General features: G+C 37.2%; 1 protein-coding gene across 1 annotated transcript in view; it reads right to left on the bottom strand.

The window, feature by feature from the left end:
- CDH11 (cadherin 11) overlaps positions 1 to 18,116 on the bottom strand; it is a 485,578-nt gene that overhangs the window by 293,594 nt on the left and 173,868 nt on the right. Inside the window, exon 2 of the mRNA XM_044081817.1 lies at positions 16,967 to 17,366. Within this exon, the coding sequence (XP_043937752.1) occupies positions 16,967 to 17,194 (228 nt within the window). The 5' untranslated portion in view covers positions 17,195 to 17,366. The remainder of the gene's footprint in view (positions 1 to 16,966; positions 17,367 to 18,116) is intronic.

The following is an 18,116-nucleotide window of genomic DNA, read 5'->3' as shown; positions in this document are numbered from 1 at the left end:
ACCATCCCCATGCTCCATGAGCCAGGCTTCATATGAGGAAGTTTCAGTGGTACCAAAAATCAGTGTGGCTTCAGCACTTCCATCTAACTTCCAACCATCTAGCTTTTCTGCTCCCTTGTCTCAAACTTGGATTTCAGTGGTGGATTCAGCAGCTATCTCTCAATTCAGGTGTTCCTTTCCACCCTCCTCATCCATCTCAGGAACTCTTTATAGATGCAACAGAGCTGGCATGGGGAGATGCTTCAGGCACCCTGAAAGTGCAGGGACTTTAGTCCCCTCAGTAGATGTGGATCACATCAACATTAAAGAAATGTGGGCTCTCATTCTGGCCCTTCAAGCTTTTCATTCATTCTGGGTCCCAGGTCCCTTGGCAGTTTATACGGACAACATCACAGTCGTGTGGTACATCAACAAGCAAGGGAGATGAAGTATTACCATATTTGCAGGTTGGCCTTCAAGCAAAGGAGATAGCCATTAATCTGCAGGCCATTGTAAAAGCAGTTTATATACCTTCAGAGCACAATCCTAGAGAAGATTCTTTTAGCAGGTACAAGATGCAGCCCCATGAATGGATGCTTCACAGAAATGTGGTTCTAGGCATAGCTCATCAATGGGGTATTCCTCAAGTAGATCTCATTGCCTCCTCTTTGAACAATCAACTCCTTCAGGTCTGTTTCTGAGTGCCAAGTCCTTTGGCTTGGAAAGTGGATGCCATGCCTTTCTCTTGGAAGGGTATGTTACTGTATTCCTTTCCTCCTCTTCCAAGGGTCCTTCACACAATTGAAAAGAACTTTTCAAAAATCTTGTTGGTGACTCCCTTTTGGCCAAGACAGCACAGGTTTCCCCACTTATTCCATCTGGACAGGGGCAATCATCACACATTACTTCACTACATGGGTCTTCTCACACAGGGCAAAGAAACCCCCTTCACCATCATCTGTCCACTCTTCAACTGACACTTTGGGTAACCGGGTTCCCTTCTGACAGCAGTCCTTTGAGGGCATGCTTAGGGTCCTGCAGACGGCCAAGAAACCAAAGACCATAAAATCATATATATCGAACTGAAAGAGATTTTCTGTTTGGTGTCTTAAACATCACCAGTACCCCTTTGCAGTGGGGGCCCCCTTGGTTCTTTCCTACCTGTGTCAACTACTGCATGCTGGCTTTGCATATTCTTCAGTGAAATCTCACTTGTCATTTATGCCTGTCTGCCACTCACTTCTTTTTTGGCCTCTAGGTTTGAGGTCAAGCAGTTTCTAAAAGGCATCCTTCATATTAGACCCCCAAGAAAGCCAATTCCTCCTCTTGGGATCTTGATTTTGTCCTTGAAACACTGACTCATGTTTCTTCTGACCCTGTTACTACTACTTCTTCTTTGCAGCATTGCACCAGAAAGATTGTTTTATATATATTGCATCAACCTTTGCCAGTAGAGAATCTGAACTCAAGGCCTTGATGGAGGTCCTTCATTTTGTGTTTTTTCATACAGATAGGGTGTGTCTGTATACAAATCCTTCTTTTATGCCCAAGGTGTTTAATGGGCTGTCCCTTAATCCGTCTATCCAGCATCTTTCGTTTTTCTCTTTTTAACATTCTGCTAGTGAGAAGATTCTTCATACCTTGGATTTGCTAAGACAGCTCAGACATTATTTAAACAAAACAAATGCCTTTCATAAATCTAGTCAGCTTTTTGTTACTTTTCATACCAGAACATTGGATTTGGCAGTTTCTAAGAAAACCGTCTCCTCCTGGAATTTTAAAGGCCACTTCTTTTTTGTTATTCTTTGCATGTCAAACAGTTGTGTGCTTTTGTGAGGGCTCATTCTACTAGAGCAGTAGCTTTCTCAGGGACTTTCTTCGAGGGTTTGGACATCAGCTCCATCCTTGAAGCTGTTATTTGGTCTTTGGTGTACACATTCACGAGACAATATACATTATATGTTATTTTCAGGGCCAGGGCAGGCAGTCCTGTATGGGTTTGTGAAGGGCTCCGCCTTGCCTTTTGTACTCCCTGCCTTCGCAGTAACTTTTGTAATCTTACAGATGTGATGAATACTGCAACAGTGGTATGAAGACACACAATACAGTTGTGTAGAATCTTACTGTAACAGCTGATGTCTTTCTTTTCACTGTTGCAGTATTCAGTCCCTCCATCCTGCTCCCTTTTCTCTTTTTTGGAAAGGGTGGTATTTTCATTCTGGCCGAGAAATACCTCTCCTTTCTTTTTCTGGTTGTACATGTCCTCCTTTCCACTGGTGGTCCTGATTCCCCTGGAGCACTTCAGCTCTGAGTTGGGAGTATACATATGTCACGTTTATGCCTTACACTTTTGTGAGGATCATATCATCTGATGTATGACACTCCCTAGGTAATAAAGGCTCTGGTTTACTGGCTAGACATTGGGTTATCCTTGGCAGGAGATACCAAGGGTGATGATACTTTGCAACAGTGAAATAGATGACATCTACTGTTATGGTAAGATTTTATACAACTGTACTTTACAAATGATGAGATTCAGCATCTTAAATCAACAGTAAGATTAAGGAAAACAATTATTAAAAATGTCTGCAAAAACTAAAGGCATCACCCTGTAAATATGGGTTGATATTGTAACATTTTATATCATTTTTTATGTTTTACTTGTAAAACTCAGGGTTACAGTTTTGAATGTTCCAGAAGAAAAAGACATAAACATGATTATCCTAGTAAATTTATGAAGCAGCTGCTTTGATGCCTTGAGAGAAAACAGTCCGGCCTCAAAACATTTGTATCCATCATTTTGACTGTCAACTGCTCCTGGTACCATTTTTACATGGCGTTTGGGTATTATATTAATTGTTGCCACATGTTTCCATTCACATGCATCTGTGTGCGCACCAGAGAAAAAAATGAAATCTACTATCTTCTCTTCATACTTACATCTGAAACAATCTCCATTCACAAGGATTATATCTGAAACAATCTCCATTCACAAGGATTATATCTGAAACAATCTCCATTCACAAGGATTATATCTGAAACAATCTCCATTCACAAGGATTATATCTGAAACAATCTCCATTCACAAGGAGAATCAACACAAGTACAGCAAATCTCAAACATTATCTAAAGTTAAAGGTTCATCTTCACAGCCTGGGAGAATAACCAACATAATAACATGTAGCAAAACTCACAAATAAAGATCAGTAGAATGTAGCAAACATGTTGGTTAAAAATAATAGGAGTAGTAAAGAGGCATAAAGTGAGTATCAGGCAAGACCCTAGGGATTACTTGTGAAAATCTATTATATGCAGATGTGTGAAGACCAAGCCTGTTTTGTCATTAAGAAATTTAAATTAATAATAACTACTGCTACAATTCAAAACAGTTTTCAGACTGCACGTCCTAGCCAAAATGAATCTCTCTGTGGTATGAGAGTTAGGCCTAATGCAAACAACAAATATGCTTTACCAGAAAAGTGAACATCATAGAGCTGCCTCTTGACAAGGAAAGTGCAAACAAGAACTTAACTGCTGCTTGCTTACCTAAATAAGAAGCAGACAACATCTATCCTCATTTAAAAATACCTGTAACAATGTTACTGAGTGCATGAAATATCTAAAGTAGAAATTCAAAGCAAAGGCTGTTGTTGTAAGCATTAGGGGATGAGTAAGGTGGCATAGTTCAAACGCTGTTCACATTTCTTCAGTTCTACCGGGATGATTATATCCTTCTGTAAGGCTTGAAAACAAAACTCCTCTGTCTTCAGTGGACACAAGGGAAGTCATAAACGAGAAGACACTCATATCCCTTTTCATTTACATTACAGTAACTACTGTCTGCCAAATAGTTTTTATCATTTTATGATCAGACAAATACTGTTTCTGCATAGGGATAAGAGAAAAATTAGAAACCAGCTTGTAGAAGGAATGCACAAACATACAATGTTATTTTTCATTTGCACAAACCATCTCTCTATATAGCCTGTCATATCAGCCATCTGACATTTCTACAGAGCCATGATTAAGCAGCTCTAAAAATCAGCTGAAGAATACAATTATTAACATACTATGTAAGCCATAATTAAGGCATATGGCATGCACTTTGAATAAATGAGCTTACCACAGTCAAAATTCATTTTAAAAGGATTGAAATGTGTCTGTTAAACCTATATTTGCATGAAACTTCTTCCCTGAGTACAAAAATGATTCAGGTATTGATAAACAAAATAGAAAATAGTTTTGTGGGAACACAAACCACCCAGAAAAAGGAAGACTTTAGAGAGCAGCTTTTATGTGACCCCATGCCAAATATTACAATTCTTACTTCAAGGTCACTGCAACTCAGAGAAACAGCTATCCCTAACAAAGAACCCAAAAGTGTGTCTCTCTCCTTTTTTCTCTGTGTAGTACTACCGTCTGGGAGTAACCATGTAGTATGCAGGCATATATGTGCACATGCAGCACTGAGCAATGATTGCACAGTCTGAGCACTTTAGCACTGACTACCTGAAGGGAAGTGAGAAGTACATATGTTATAGGTGGTAAGCCAAGCCATCACACACACATTCACTACACTGTTTTATTTCTAATGTTGCTAGTAACTCTGAATAAATGATATTCAGTATTCAGCAAACACCATTTGTCTCTGTGCAGCCTTAGACAAATTTCAAGAATTCCTAGGTATTATATCTAAATTAGTTTTAAACAGGATTTAAAAAAAATGTGAACTCATCTGTACATGTAAAAATATTAATGTGGCAATATTTCTGCAATAATTTTGCTGTTTGCAGAAATTAGCAGTCTATTACAGAATAGCAGCGTGCTAACAACATGCTGAATCGTTATTAAGGTGCTGTATTCATTCAGTTCTCATTCCTTACTTGAATGTGATAACTCTTTCTTCAGCGAGCTACATTACCAAATCATATGACTAAGAGGTAATATTACACTGAACAGAACAGAGTTTATATGTATGTATCAGTGATGTTGCTATTACAAAATGACTCTTTTAAACTAATATTTGTATATTGCAGCCATATCTGCATTTATTTTATATTAGAAGCTAAAAAGAAAAAACAGGATTGCATTCAAATATGTTTCAAATGTAATTGTTTCTTTGAGGCAACTATGATTTTGTAGAAAACAGCAACAATTATAAATATAAGAAAGAATATTAAGGAGTAAGGTCTGTATGGTCCATCCCACCCTCATCCTGGCAATAATAATAATACCTTTTTAATTACAACATACATGTGTCTACTAGGATATATTAAACCAACAACAAAGGATGAAGAAGAAGAAGACAAAAAAAATCTAATAGAGTAGCATCTTTCAAAAATATGAGTGGTAATCATGAGATCAGCAGTATTCTAGATTGCCATTTTTGTACCAAAATACCAGACTCGACTGTACATTGCTGACATCTTAATCTTTCTTCTCAAATGATTTCTATCCCAACAGTATGGAGACAGCTTGCCTCCTTTGTTTTTTTTTTCAGTCTGTTCTCTAAATTTCATAAAAAAGAAAAAAATTAATCCTAATAACAGATAGCTCAGTAATGCAGTTGTTAGCATTGCTACCTCACAGCTTTTGTTCCACCAGTTCAAGTCAAATCTGGGGTACCTTATATATATTTTTTCAGACTGTCCAGTTTTTCTCTCGTATTCGTCAAAAAAATGCCATAAGTAAACTTACAATCGCCCATATACTCCATAGCTGTGTATGCCATTTGCATATGAATGCATTCTTTCCAATATTTTTCTCTGCCTCAAACCCACTGAGTGTTACAAAAGTCTGTCTCTTTCTGAATCACCTGATCTTGAACTGCAGTAATGTAGGTAACAGGAAAAGCAAAAAAAAAATGAGCCGATCAATTGATTAATCAATCTCATCTGCAAATATTATGCCTACATCTAGATATGAGAAGGAGTTGATGACATGCGTGGAAGTTGCTCCTTTGGTCTATTCAGGGTCCAGCTGGTAATTTTGAGATATTTTATCCACTAACACTAAGTAATGGCTTAACTACAAGGTGTCTTTTCACCCGGTGATAATGTCTGACGGTATTAGTACATAAACCTTATATGGAAACAGCTTGCCAGGCAGCACATTACATTTATTTTTCCTCATTATCATGCATTACACAACTATTATTTAAATCCTGCGAGAAAGTTATTGTGTTCCTGACAGTATTATAATAATCAGGAATTAGGTATCTTACTTATATACACAAACTCAGGATATTAGATCTTTTGATATGAGCCATTTAAAACCCAGTAAATGTAAATTTCATCTCTTTACAGTTGTACTCCTGATGCTGCATCTTAATTAGAGAGGTTTAACTTAATGAAATTAATAGAGTACACAGGCACATTGATTTTGTTTTGCAAATATACTTCTTGAAGATCTGCTTACTTTTCAGGAAGTACAATTTCTTAATTTTATGCCAACACAGCTGGGCTTTTTTTATGATAACTCTAAAATTCATATGTATGCCAACAGTCCACCTTTTCACACAACTGTGTATGTGGACAGATCTACAACTAAGATTTTATATTTGTTTTTGACTGAAAAACTTGGCCACCTTAGTGGCTAGGGGTGCAGTCACTTATTAAAGATGGCTGTCTATTAAAATGTCAGCACTCAAAATGCTGAATATTGATGATATGACAAAATCCAGGCGAACAGCAAATCTTGAATAGCAGTCTTCTCCTTTAAACTTTTTTTTTGCAGAGGGAATGTCCCCCACACCCCGCAAATTTTTATATATATATATATATATATATATATATATATACCAACTCTGAGATTACTATACCTCTGAGCAAAATGAATACTCTGAGAAATTGCCATCTCTGAATTAATAAATAAAAGGACTTACTTTTCTGGGTACTGATATTCAAATGGATACCACATATTTTCTTTAGAAAACGTATTTGCTAAAGCAACATTTACATAACCATTTAATGATAATTACAATGGATATAGATTCAGTTTATACCAGCATACCAAAAGGTTCAGGTCCAGACATTAAACTTTTTCTTTCCAAAGTGCCCAGGTTTGTCACTAGAGACATTAATTTGTCTTATAGACTGATTGATTTAGCTTTAACTAATAATGCTTCTTTTTCTTTTCTTTATACAAATAAATATTTTTGACAGAAAAATGTGAGGTAATAGGTGCAAGTGATCCTATAACCACAAATTTGTCCCAGGGGCTCCACCTGTGTCTCTCACTAACAGGAGTGATAGGTGCTGACTGAAGTTTCTTTTTTGGGGATAAACTCTTGGTTACACTTGCAAAGGGCCCCAGGGCCATTAGCCTAATAACCTCCTATGATTCTATAATCCTAAGTGTATCCCCTTCTTTTACAAATGTAATTATGATACAGTGGAAAAGTAAACATTCGTACAACACACATTGGTATGCTTATGTTTTCTTTTAATCTATTCCTTTATGGCAGTCTAGGCCAGGATACAAAACAGACCCTCCCATGAGCTGTAGGGATGAGGCAAACAAAAAGACCTGCAGCGTGATCATAGAAACCTGGAATCAGAGAAACATTAGCTAGAATGAGGAAGACCATATTACCAGCTAATTTGCATTTCTCTTAATCAGTTGGTAATTATCACAAGAGCTAATAGGCCTTTTTCTGTTACCCTGTAGTCATCACAGCTAGAAGACAATGACATACATACATCTAAACACAAACACATGCATGCACAAACACTTATACATATATTCTCAAGTTTACAGAATGTCTCAGATTTGTCACTGTGCTTCAAAAATTATATGTGATTAGAGACAATCAGTAATGCTAGACATCAGAGATTCATAATTTTTATTTCTCAGTAAAATCATCTGGAAGAAAGAGCTGTTGCTGTAGTAACACATTAAGTGGCTTAGAGTAATATGTAGAAATACTTCCTGGTACAATTGAATGCCCCACCACTATATATTAAGCGCTTCAAAATATGCTGTTCTATTAACTTTTTACTTTAACTCTATTGTTTTCCTGGTTTATAGTGTCACTCCCGACAGATACAGCTTTCATGCTGGAAATATGTTGCTCTATTAACTTTTTATCTGTTTAAACTATAAAATAAGTTTCTCTGGTGTTTAGTGTCTCCTCACACACACACACACACACACACACACACACACACACACACACACACACACACACACACACACACACACACACACACATTTCATGCTGCACAACCTGTTGTTTTATTACCTTTCCATTGAATAAAATAACAAAAAAATTTGCCGATATGTAGTGTTCTTCCTCCCAGTACATCCACTTCCCTTTACTCTAAGGGGAGTTAAACAGTACAGACACAGGTCCTCTGCTCTTTCTCTCTCTCACTATCTGTCTCAGACACACAGGAACAGACACAGACATTCACCCCCAATCCATCTGCACTCCTGGAAATACTTATCCATTCATTTCACTCCACACATTCACAGAGTCATTCTTGCCAAAGGATATGATTATACATTTCTTGACATTTAGTTTTAGCCTATAGTTTTGACACCAGCTTTTTGTTAGATGGGGTATCTTGGGGTATCTTGTTATCCTCTGTGGAGTTTATAATGATACCAAATGTGCAGTCCTTTAAAAACATGGTCAGAGACAAACCCTTAACATTAACTTTGATCTCTGTCATATAAATAAATAAAAAAGTTGTCGAAAGTATGCAATATCAGGTACAACAGAAATGACATGTATTTTAGAACAGGTAGAGCTGCCACCTTAACTTATTAGGTTCTATCTGTGAGTCAGTTTACTATCCAGTGAGTTACATAGGAATTAGTGTGTGTGTCTGTGTACCACTTGCACATATATTATGTGGGCATCTGTGTGCATGTGTACATATAATATATTTTATATTGTATATTTCAGTATTTTAATTCCATAATTTCTTGATTCCAACTGACAATGTGATATAGAAATTATATTTTGTTATCCAGAATACAAATGTCTAAGTGGCCAAAAATATTTACACAACTTTTCTCTGAAACTTTTTAAATGAAAATGGTGGTATTTAAAAAAATAAACAGTATTATAATGATTGTTTCTACCATTTTTGTATTTAATCACTCAGGGCCACATTCTAAGTGAATGGGGCAGTAGCATCAAGTAAGCATAACAATGAGAAGGAATAACTGCCCCACTCTGTAACAATCATGGAAGTTCCCACCCTAGATGTAGCAGTGGGAAGAGCCTATCATGTGAATGCCATATGCATATATGTGCATATCTAATAGAGTATTTATACTAAAATCAATCGTTACTGCTCAGACCTCAAAATTATGCCATTGAGGTGGCAGTGAGTATTCATAAGTCTGCAGCAAGATAGATGTGGATGTTTGGACAACTGTCCATAAAGCAGAGCTTTTCAAGATCCTTGTATCCACATCTCTTGATAGCAGAACTATTAATTCACAGTTCTGATACAGGTTTGGGTACAAAAATAATGCACTGATTCAAAGTAAAGATGTAAAGATTATGTCAAGCAAATGAAAGGTAGCTAAATCTGTTTATTCTCATGAAAAGACTACCCTCTTCAGATAGGCAGAATCAATCAATATTTAATTTTACTTACTCTGATTTAATTGTAGAAACAGTAAAGTAAAATTAAAGTTGTATAAACATTATACTGTAAGCAGGACATAACACAATGCACATCGAAAATTAATGGTTTCATTGCCAGACTGATAAAGAATGTGGCATATATTTTGGTGTATTTTTGTATAAAGTTTTCACTAAAGTATACCTTTATCTTTAAGGTTGCACTGACTTTGCATATTATTAATCCTTTCCATATCAGTTTTATGAGACCTTTATGGCCGCTGGTGGAAGTTGGCACTCCTGACCTCATTAGTGTTCTTTACTTTCTGGCCAAAGAGTGCTTGTGCTGATTTCAGTCATTAGAATGAAGTGAAAGGAATGCAATAACATCACATTCCTCAGTATTTTTAGGAAACCACAACAGATAGTCCAGTAACAACATAGTGCAAGTTCACAAAGCACAGGTACCCTATCAGGAATGTGAGACTCAGTATCGAAAAGCCCAGTAGTTCAAAACTTTAACTGCAAAAACCTGCTGTTGTGATGTAAAGGGATAAAGCTCTGACTAGTGCCCAGGTGACCCGAATTCAATTAGCAGCTTGGACACCTGACAGAACTGGCGAGGAAGGACAGGAGTGAGTCGCTGCTGCCAACTTGCCAATCCTGGGGAGGAGGAAGGTGGCTTTGGCTTGCCACTTAGGTGACACTTAGTGAAAGCACCAGGTTTGCACCAGTGGAGCATGAGCCTGTGTGTACGTGCTGCCACTCTGCATACGCATGTAACTGAGTGAGTGTGCATGCAGGGGAGCTCTGAGAGCTGCCACTAGGGAGGTGATAGGCCACTCTGTAGCATCAGTAACCTGTCTGACACCCTGCCACTAAGGAGAGGATAGGGCACTTCGTAGCATGAGTAACCTGTCTGACACCCTGCCACTAAGGAGGGGATAGGCCACTCTGTAGCATCAGTTACCTGTCTAACACCATGCCACTAGGGAAGGGATACGCCACTCCTTAGCATCAGTAACCTGTCTGACACCCTGCCACTAGAGAAGGGATAGGCCACTCCATAACATCAGTAACCTAACACCTGCCACTAGGGAGGTGATAGGACACTCTGTAGCATCAGTAACCTGTCTGACACCCTGATAATAGAGTTTCACCACTTGGAAATTAATGGCTTAAAAGGACTACCTGGGAAGGAACAGATGGGCCACAGGGCTCTCACCTAGCCCAGTGATGCCCAGTTCTCACCCAAAGAACAAATTAACTAATTGGATACAAGTGAAGGAGCCACCAGGCTGGTCCTATAAAGTAATAAAAAAACCTCTGCAAATCTAACAATTAACAACAGATTTTGAAACTCACAACTGAAAAGTGTTTTTGTAGGGGGGTCTTTGCTCTCCTGTACTCCCTAACATGGGGTTCTTCAAATCCCTGCTACTTACACATACCAACTCTAGCACTGCTGGGTTTCAGGTTACAGGGAGCATTCTGTGATAGCTTAGTTAGCATACATTCAATTTAACTCCACCTAATTTCAGATATTACATTTAATATTCTTTAACTTCCAGTAGCTGCCCCAAAGGTTTGTTGAATATTTTATCAGTCTGAAGGTAAAACTACTATTTTGCACATGCATTGTGTTATGTCAAGTTTACTGTACAATTTATATATAACTTTAATTTTACTTTAATGTTACTACTGTGCTTGTAACCCGGATTGAGACTGTAATTAGTCAAATGTGATCAATGCTCTGTCCTGGTAGATAAACATAAATATATAAAATATAGCAATCAATAGCTAATGAAAGCAAGCAACACTGCTGTTATATGAAATTATTAACATAGGCATTTCTCATGATATTATTCATACAGAAAGGTGAGGGACAGGGACAGCACCTTTCATGGCAAGCATACTGCTGTACCATCAAATAACCACTTGCTTTCTAGTGAGCCTTTTTATCTTAGAAGCGACTTGAATTCAGATATATGTGTGTGTAGGTACAGTATATACATACCATTATCTCTCTCCCTCTCTCTCTCTCTCTATATATATATATATATATATATATATATATATGTGTGTGTGTGTGTAATACAGTGTGTGTGCGTGTGTGTGTGTGTTTTGTGCACTCTGGAATACTACCAGTATTGTTTAACTTTGCAATACTATTAGATGACAAGACCAAAGCACTGTATTTTCATGCATTTTAGGTTCTTCAATATATTAACCACATACTTTGCCTGCTCCATTAATTACTGCTACTGAACCTAACAAAAGCACGCAGTTCAGACTTAGAAATGTGGCAGTATGCAATATTATAAAGGGGTAGGCACAAACCATATTTTATCAAACTGCATGGAAGTTGTTTACTCATACTTGTAGTCATCACAGTTCAGATGACTGTAGTAACACAGCATGACTGTATCAAACTGCTCAAGGAAATTCATGAAAAAACAGCAATGAAGACAAATGACTGTTTGAAATGATACTGCAATTTTGCTAAAGAGCAGCTTTAGATTTTTCCCTTGAGACTGTGTTTATCACTGCTAAAGCTTCAGCATGCTTTTGCAGCTTCATGCTTTCTATGTTTCTTTATTTTCACCAAAGAATAATAAAAATGTCCCAGAACACATTTTGTGTTCCCTGGGAACTGTCCTTTCCCCTAGCTTCATTTAGTGTATCTCAAATTCTGTAATAATAAGATCAGCTACAACTAAAACCAAACGATCTGAAGTTATCCTAATATTTTCTTCAGTATATTCTGTTTTGGATTTCTGAGTTGTTGTTTTGGTAGTGTATTTTTTTATGTTTCAGATGCGGCATTTAAGAGTTTTTTTGAAACAGCACAACATTTCTGGAAAATACAGTCTAAAAGAGCAATATTGTGGTCTAGGGTGGAAAGCTTTCACATCTTTAATACAACACCAGTGAACCCTTTACTGGTGTGTGACATAGTCCTTAAACACACTGAGATATAACTTGACAGTGTGTCAAGGACATGCTGTGTTTCTATATGTGGACAGAGAGCTGAAACTCATCTCATCTCAGGGATCATGAAATTAAGTCACAATACCCAAACATTTAACTTTCATCACTAGGGATTAACAATGTATAGTGACATGCTCTGCCATGCTGTGAAAAGAAAAAAAGCTAGACTTAGCTGCTATGGACATATATTATGCTATTACAGTTTATCTTCAATGAAGTCAAGTTGGCATATGAAACACTGGGCTTTTTGTTTTTATCCTGAAGGCAAGGGTATCAGATGAATATGGAAACAGTTAGCAAGTCTCCCTCAGTAGATCCATTACTGTTTTTTTTCCTTTTTTTTGTTTCTTGCAGCTATCAATGATCAGCCAAGTCCTGGTGTCTTATGTTACCCTGATACCCATCTAACCTTGCCCTTTGGGCTGTTTATTTTTTCTCCGGCTGGGGAATGGAGGAGACCATCTAAGTGTAAGCAATAGGAAAGAGGAATTAGGAGGAAACAGATGACATTGGGATGTGCCAGTACCCTTCCATCGACCTAACTGAGTAGGGGATTTTCCATGCTTGCCCTAACTGGTTATAGATACTAACATCATGAGTATAAACAAATGTGGTGTCAGACTCTAGTCCCCCATGCTTAATTCTGCCACACTCTGCCTTGTGGTTACAATACTACCAAGTCACTAAGGGAATGTCAGATCCTACTATAAAAGCAAATGACAGTAACCCCCAGCCTCTCTCCCTTCTAGAATGGGTGGGGTGACAGTCACCTCTCTTCCCCTTTCCCCTGCCTGTCTCCACCCACATCTATGCTGCTAATCAAACTCTGGCTGCTAGGTGTAATAGATGTAATAGTTAGTGCTCCGTCGCTGTCCTCCACAAAGCCAGCCAGTGGATGCATTTCTTTATGTTACCACAGTCATTCTGAATGCATCATCTATACAATGACTTTAGTGTTCTTTTTCACTTTTTTTCTGCATATCCACAGCATTGTGGAACATCTAGGTAGTAATACAACATGTTTAGAAAGCTATATTCAGAATATCAAGTGTCAAATTTAATGTGGTTAAACCTGTCCTAAGTCTTGAATACTGTATTGGTTCCTTCATCTGTATTGCTCTTTGGAGCTCATTATATTAAAAAAGGATTATTTTTCACAGTAGTGCATTCTGACTGCTTTCAGACCTCAACTATTAACTATGCAGTAAGGTATATCATAACTGGAGAAATGGTGAAATTACAAGTCACATTGCAAGTTCCATACCATACCACACCAAAATATAAGATGATATTTTACTTATTGCATTTCATATCTTTTCAATGGGTGGGTGCTCTGACTGGCCTGAGGGCCCTTTTCAGTCATAATCTGGGCAAATGTTACAATGGGTCTATGACCGGCCATCGAACAGAAAAATCATTGAATGGTATATGCTGTTCGAGCAATTTGAGTATGATCACATAACGGTAGGGATATGGAAATTTGCCCTTTCCCAATTGTAGTGCAATCTCGGAGTTGGTATATATAATTAGCAGGGGATGCAGCACCCGAAATGAGGAGGTTTTGGTAAATGGCATATACAATGTAATGCTGATCAGAGATTTTTCTCTTCAATGGTTAAACATAGACCCTGTTACAACGACAACAGCAACAATAAGACAGAAAATGATTAAAGAGTAGTTCACATAGAAGAATGGCTCATGCTTCACACCAAAGGTAATAACAGAAATGCAGGTGTATAGCCTTTCTGAGTAATCATGTCAGTATTCCAGGGCAGAACAACAAAATAAATATGAATCCAACTCATACTTTATGAACAATTCCTTACAGTCTAATAAAACAAAATATCCTAGGTTCTGAAGCGAAATGAAAGGATTCTAACAGTTTACCATAGGAATGCAATGTAAGATGTATCAACTTATCTTATGCAATACTACACATGTTCCATGTATATCTTCCCAATTTTTAATGCAGTTTAATCCTCTCCCTTCTCTTTTTATTTTGCTACTTATTCTGTGCTTTTTTTAAATTGCATTCCAGGACTAAGTCAGAGCATATTTTCTGAATGATGTAATTTCATAGGTTCATAGTAAGTAGAAGCTAGCTTCCCTTGCTGACCATTTCTAAACCTAGCAAAATAACCTCTTGGTGCTGAAATTAACATATCCCATTTGGTGTTAGATTGGCCTTACCCATCCCATGGTTGATAATTATATATTACCCATAATAAGAATAACTGGCATCATTATGTCACAGATTATTTGAGGGGACCCATGCATCGGATAATGCATTTAGGAGCCGTCTCTCTTCATTACCAGAACACGGGACAGTCATGAGGTAAAGCTTATGCTTCCCATCTGTAAATCTAAGTGGATAGAGATTATCTTTGTTTTATGTGGATGGGGAGTCTATTCCAAGGCAACAACATTCTTTGAGAGATTTATCTGTTCTTCCAAACCCTTCTGTTGATGTTGCAGAAGAGGTTTAGATTCCTGTGCTGAGTATTTCTGATGTTGTTTTACTTACTGATGTGCACTAAATTCATCAGTACTGAATTCTTTGTATGCCAAATACAGATCAGGGACAGTGCTTTGAATCAGTCCATATAGGATCTATTGTTTAGCCCTTGTACCCATTTACTAATGATTCTCTATGGTTTCTCCAGTTATAGCATGTGTCTGGACAGATGCATTCCAAAGATGGCATTATAGTCAAATATTGACCTAATAAATCCTGAGTAAAGGGGGACAATGAGATCTGTAGCTCTAGACAAAGTCCCTTTGTTTACAAGCTGTGCAATGATAAATAATTCCAGATAAACATTTTTCATAATTTTTACAAGGGGTTACAGTATTTATTATATATTATCATTGTTATTAGTATCACTGGCTGAATAATATTAATTTTTGATGGGTAAGGAGTGGAATTGAATTTTCTCTGTGCCATTGCTTGTATTTTTGTCTGGTTCTGGTTAAGGATGTGGTTTCTACACAAGGATAATTTTTTTCTTATTATTTTTTATCTCATTTTACATATATTTTTATTTTGTGCTCTGTTTTTTGATGTTGCCGTTAGTTTGTAAACTAGGTGGGATGATAAGATATGAAAGGGATGGGATAACAAACTTCAGAAGCTGATATGTGGAGTATTATAGAATGCAGCCATTTTCTTGTGCATAGAGACTGTGCCTGTTTTTGAAAACAGTCAGCCAGAATGGGTGTCAGATTTGGAAACAAAAGCAGCTGCAGTAATATTTCACAGAGTATTTTTTAAGAAGAATTTTGGATTTGACATTAAAATTGCTATTCTTCTGTAATGTGCAATCATTTTTGAAATGCCTTTCATACAATAACACCAAAGTATTACAGCATGAAGTTTGACTCCTGTTAATTATTTTAGATGAACTACAGCAAGGACTTGGATCATTTCTCCTTTACTATAATCTCAATTGATATGATGTCCTGAATGATGAAGAGGTTTTGAGTCTGTATTTACCTCAATTTCTATAGAAAAGGAGAAGAAAAATGATTTAAGGAAATCATTAATTTCAAAAGGATCAGTGCGATCATTACATTCTAGGTCTACCGCAATGCATCATTGCTTTCATTCCTTCATTTCCTGATGCCAGTCGTATTCAGTTCATTGATATTAGGGAGATGAAGCATACCATGAAACTCATTGAGACCAATGGCAGCTTATCACAGGTTACATCCAAATACACATTACACATGCACGCGAGCAAACAAACACACACACACACACACACACACACACACACACACACACACACACACACACACACACACACACACACACACATGCAATTTGAAGGATCACTCTGTTCACATACAACATGTGTTTAGGATACGCATGGAAACCAGAATATCCAGAAACCCACATTAACACATGTAGAACATATATGATCCACACAGACAGGAACTGGAACTGTAGCTGAGAAATGAAAATGTGTACTTCTATTTTTTTTTTTTTTTTTTTTTTTTTTTGTGCATGTGGATTGGGTGGGCTTTGTACTGGATATAACTGATCGTTATAAGGTTGAATCCAAAGAAGGTTTTCCAGTGGATGGTTATAATTTTGTTTTGTTATCAACCTCAGGGATGTTTACCTCCAGCACTGGATACATACATTATAGACACCAGTATGAACCGGATTGTGTCAGGACAAAAGCACTTCCTTAATTGCAGTAGCAGACTGATCAAGAATACTATACTGTGCCTTCAGTTTATTGAAAGGGACAGCTATAACTAGTGGGAATCATTATTGCTTATTCTGACTACACCCATTTCCAAGAATACAAAAGAATAGTAAAGTAGAGCCTGATGTAACACTCACTTTTGTCTGAAACACTGACGGAATTACAGCAAGAAAAACAAGAAGAAAACAAACTATTTACTTACCCTTCCAACTAGTACAGGATCAGGACCAGTGTATTCTTCTATGACAAAAAACTGATTCCACACCCAGCCTCGCTTCGATCGATGAAGGACCTGACCTTCCTTTGCTCCTTCATAATGTGCATGGAGTGATGGCCGTAAATGCTTTGATCTCTGTGATGGAGCAGTATAACAAAGACATGCCATCCCCAGGCAAACAAGAAAAGTCTGTAAACAACACGTATTCCACATATTTGGTAGCTTGTTCTGGTACCAGAATTTATGACTAGATGTTGTCAGAATCAATATGATGCTTAATATCCAAGCTAGTGGGAAGTCTGAGTTAGAACTGTCTTGATAGAGAAATCCCTATGCTTCATTGTGTGCCTCATTTCTGCATCGATCATCTTTCCCAATTAATTTTCTGTAAGAAAAAAAGAAGCAGAAAAAAATATATTAATTATCTCTCCCCTGAAAATATAATTGCAGATTGCGAGATTAAAAAACTGGAGATGTAGCCGAACATGACTAAGTCTCATTTCCATCTGAGATGTAGCAGTAATAAAATAGGGAAGTTCAATGCTCACGCCAGTATTATTTTTCGGCCTAATCACAAACTGATTTTAAGAACTGTATTTGTCCAAGAAAGCGATATGCAATGTCAGCCTTTAATCAGTATTACATTTTTATTTCAGTTTTAGCACAGGAAAGAGTTACCTATAAATAATTTCTCTCACTCCATTCCATCACCCAACTTGTAAGACTAAGAGAGGGTAAATATTACATGTGGCTAAGGAAACCAAACTTATAAAACAATGGGTGTGCATGTTGAGAAGCCCGAGTATTAAGCCTTATATAACTTCTGAAATATTAGTGCTGAATGTGTTTGTAAATTAAAACAGAAAGGCAAATAATGAAACTCTGAAATGTTATAGAAAGACCAGTTTTTGCCATTAAGAACAAAATACATATCATTTCTTGCTTCACTTTGGCGTACTTGCTACAATATCTGTGGCTTCTTTTAATACATTTCTTTCCAATTGTCACTGCCAACCTTTTGTAAGCACAACAGAAGCCTTAATATTCTTTATTTATCTATTGCTCAAAGTTCTTCACCCAGATCTGATGCACAGCTCCCCATGCAAAAATACATTTACCTATTTGCCATTTTTTT

The sequence above is a fragment of the Protopterus annectens genome, chromosome 8.part1 (genome assembly GCF_019279795.1).
Source record: "Protopterus annectens isolate FY-2018-M chromosome 8.part1, PAN1.0, whole genome shotgun sequence".
Taxonomy (NCBI): Eukaryota; Metazoa; Chordata; order Ceratodontiformes; family Protopteridae; genus Protopterus; species Protopterus annectens.
Note: the sequence above shows the minus strand (reverse complement) of the source record. Positions and strands in the feature narration are given on the sequence as shown.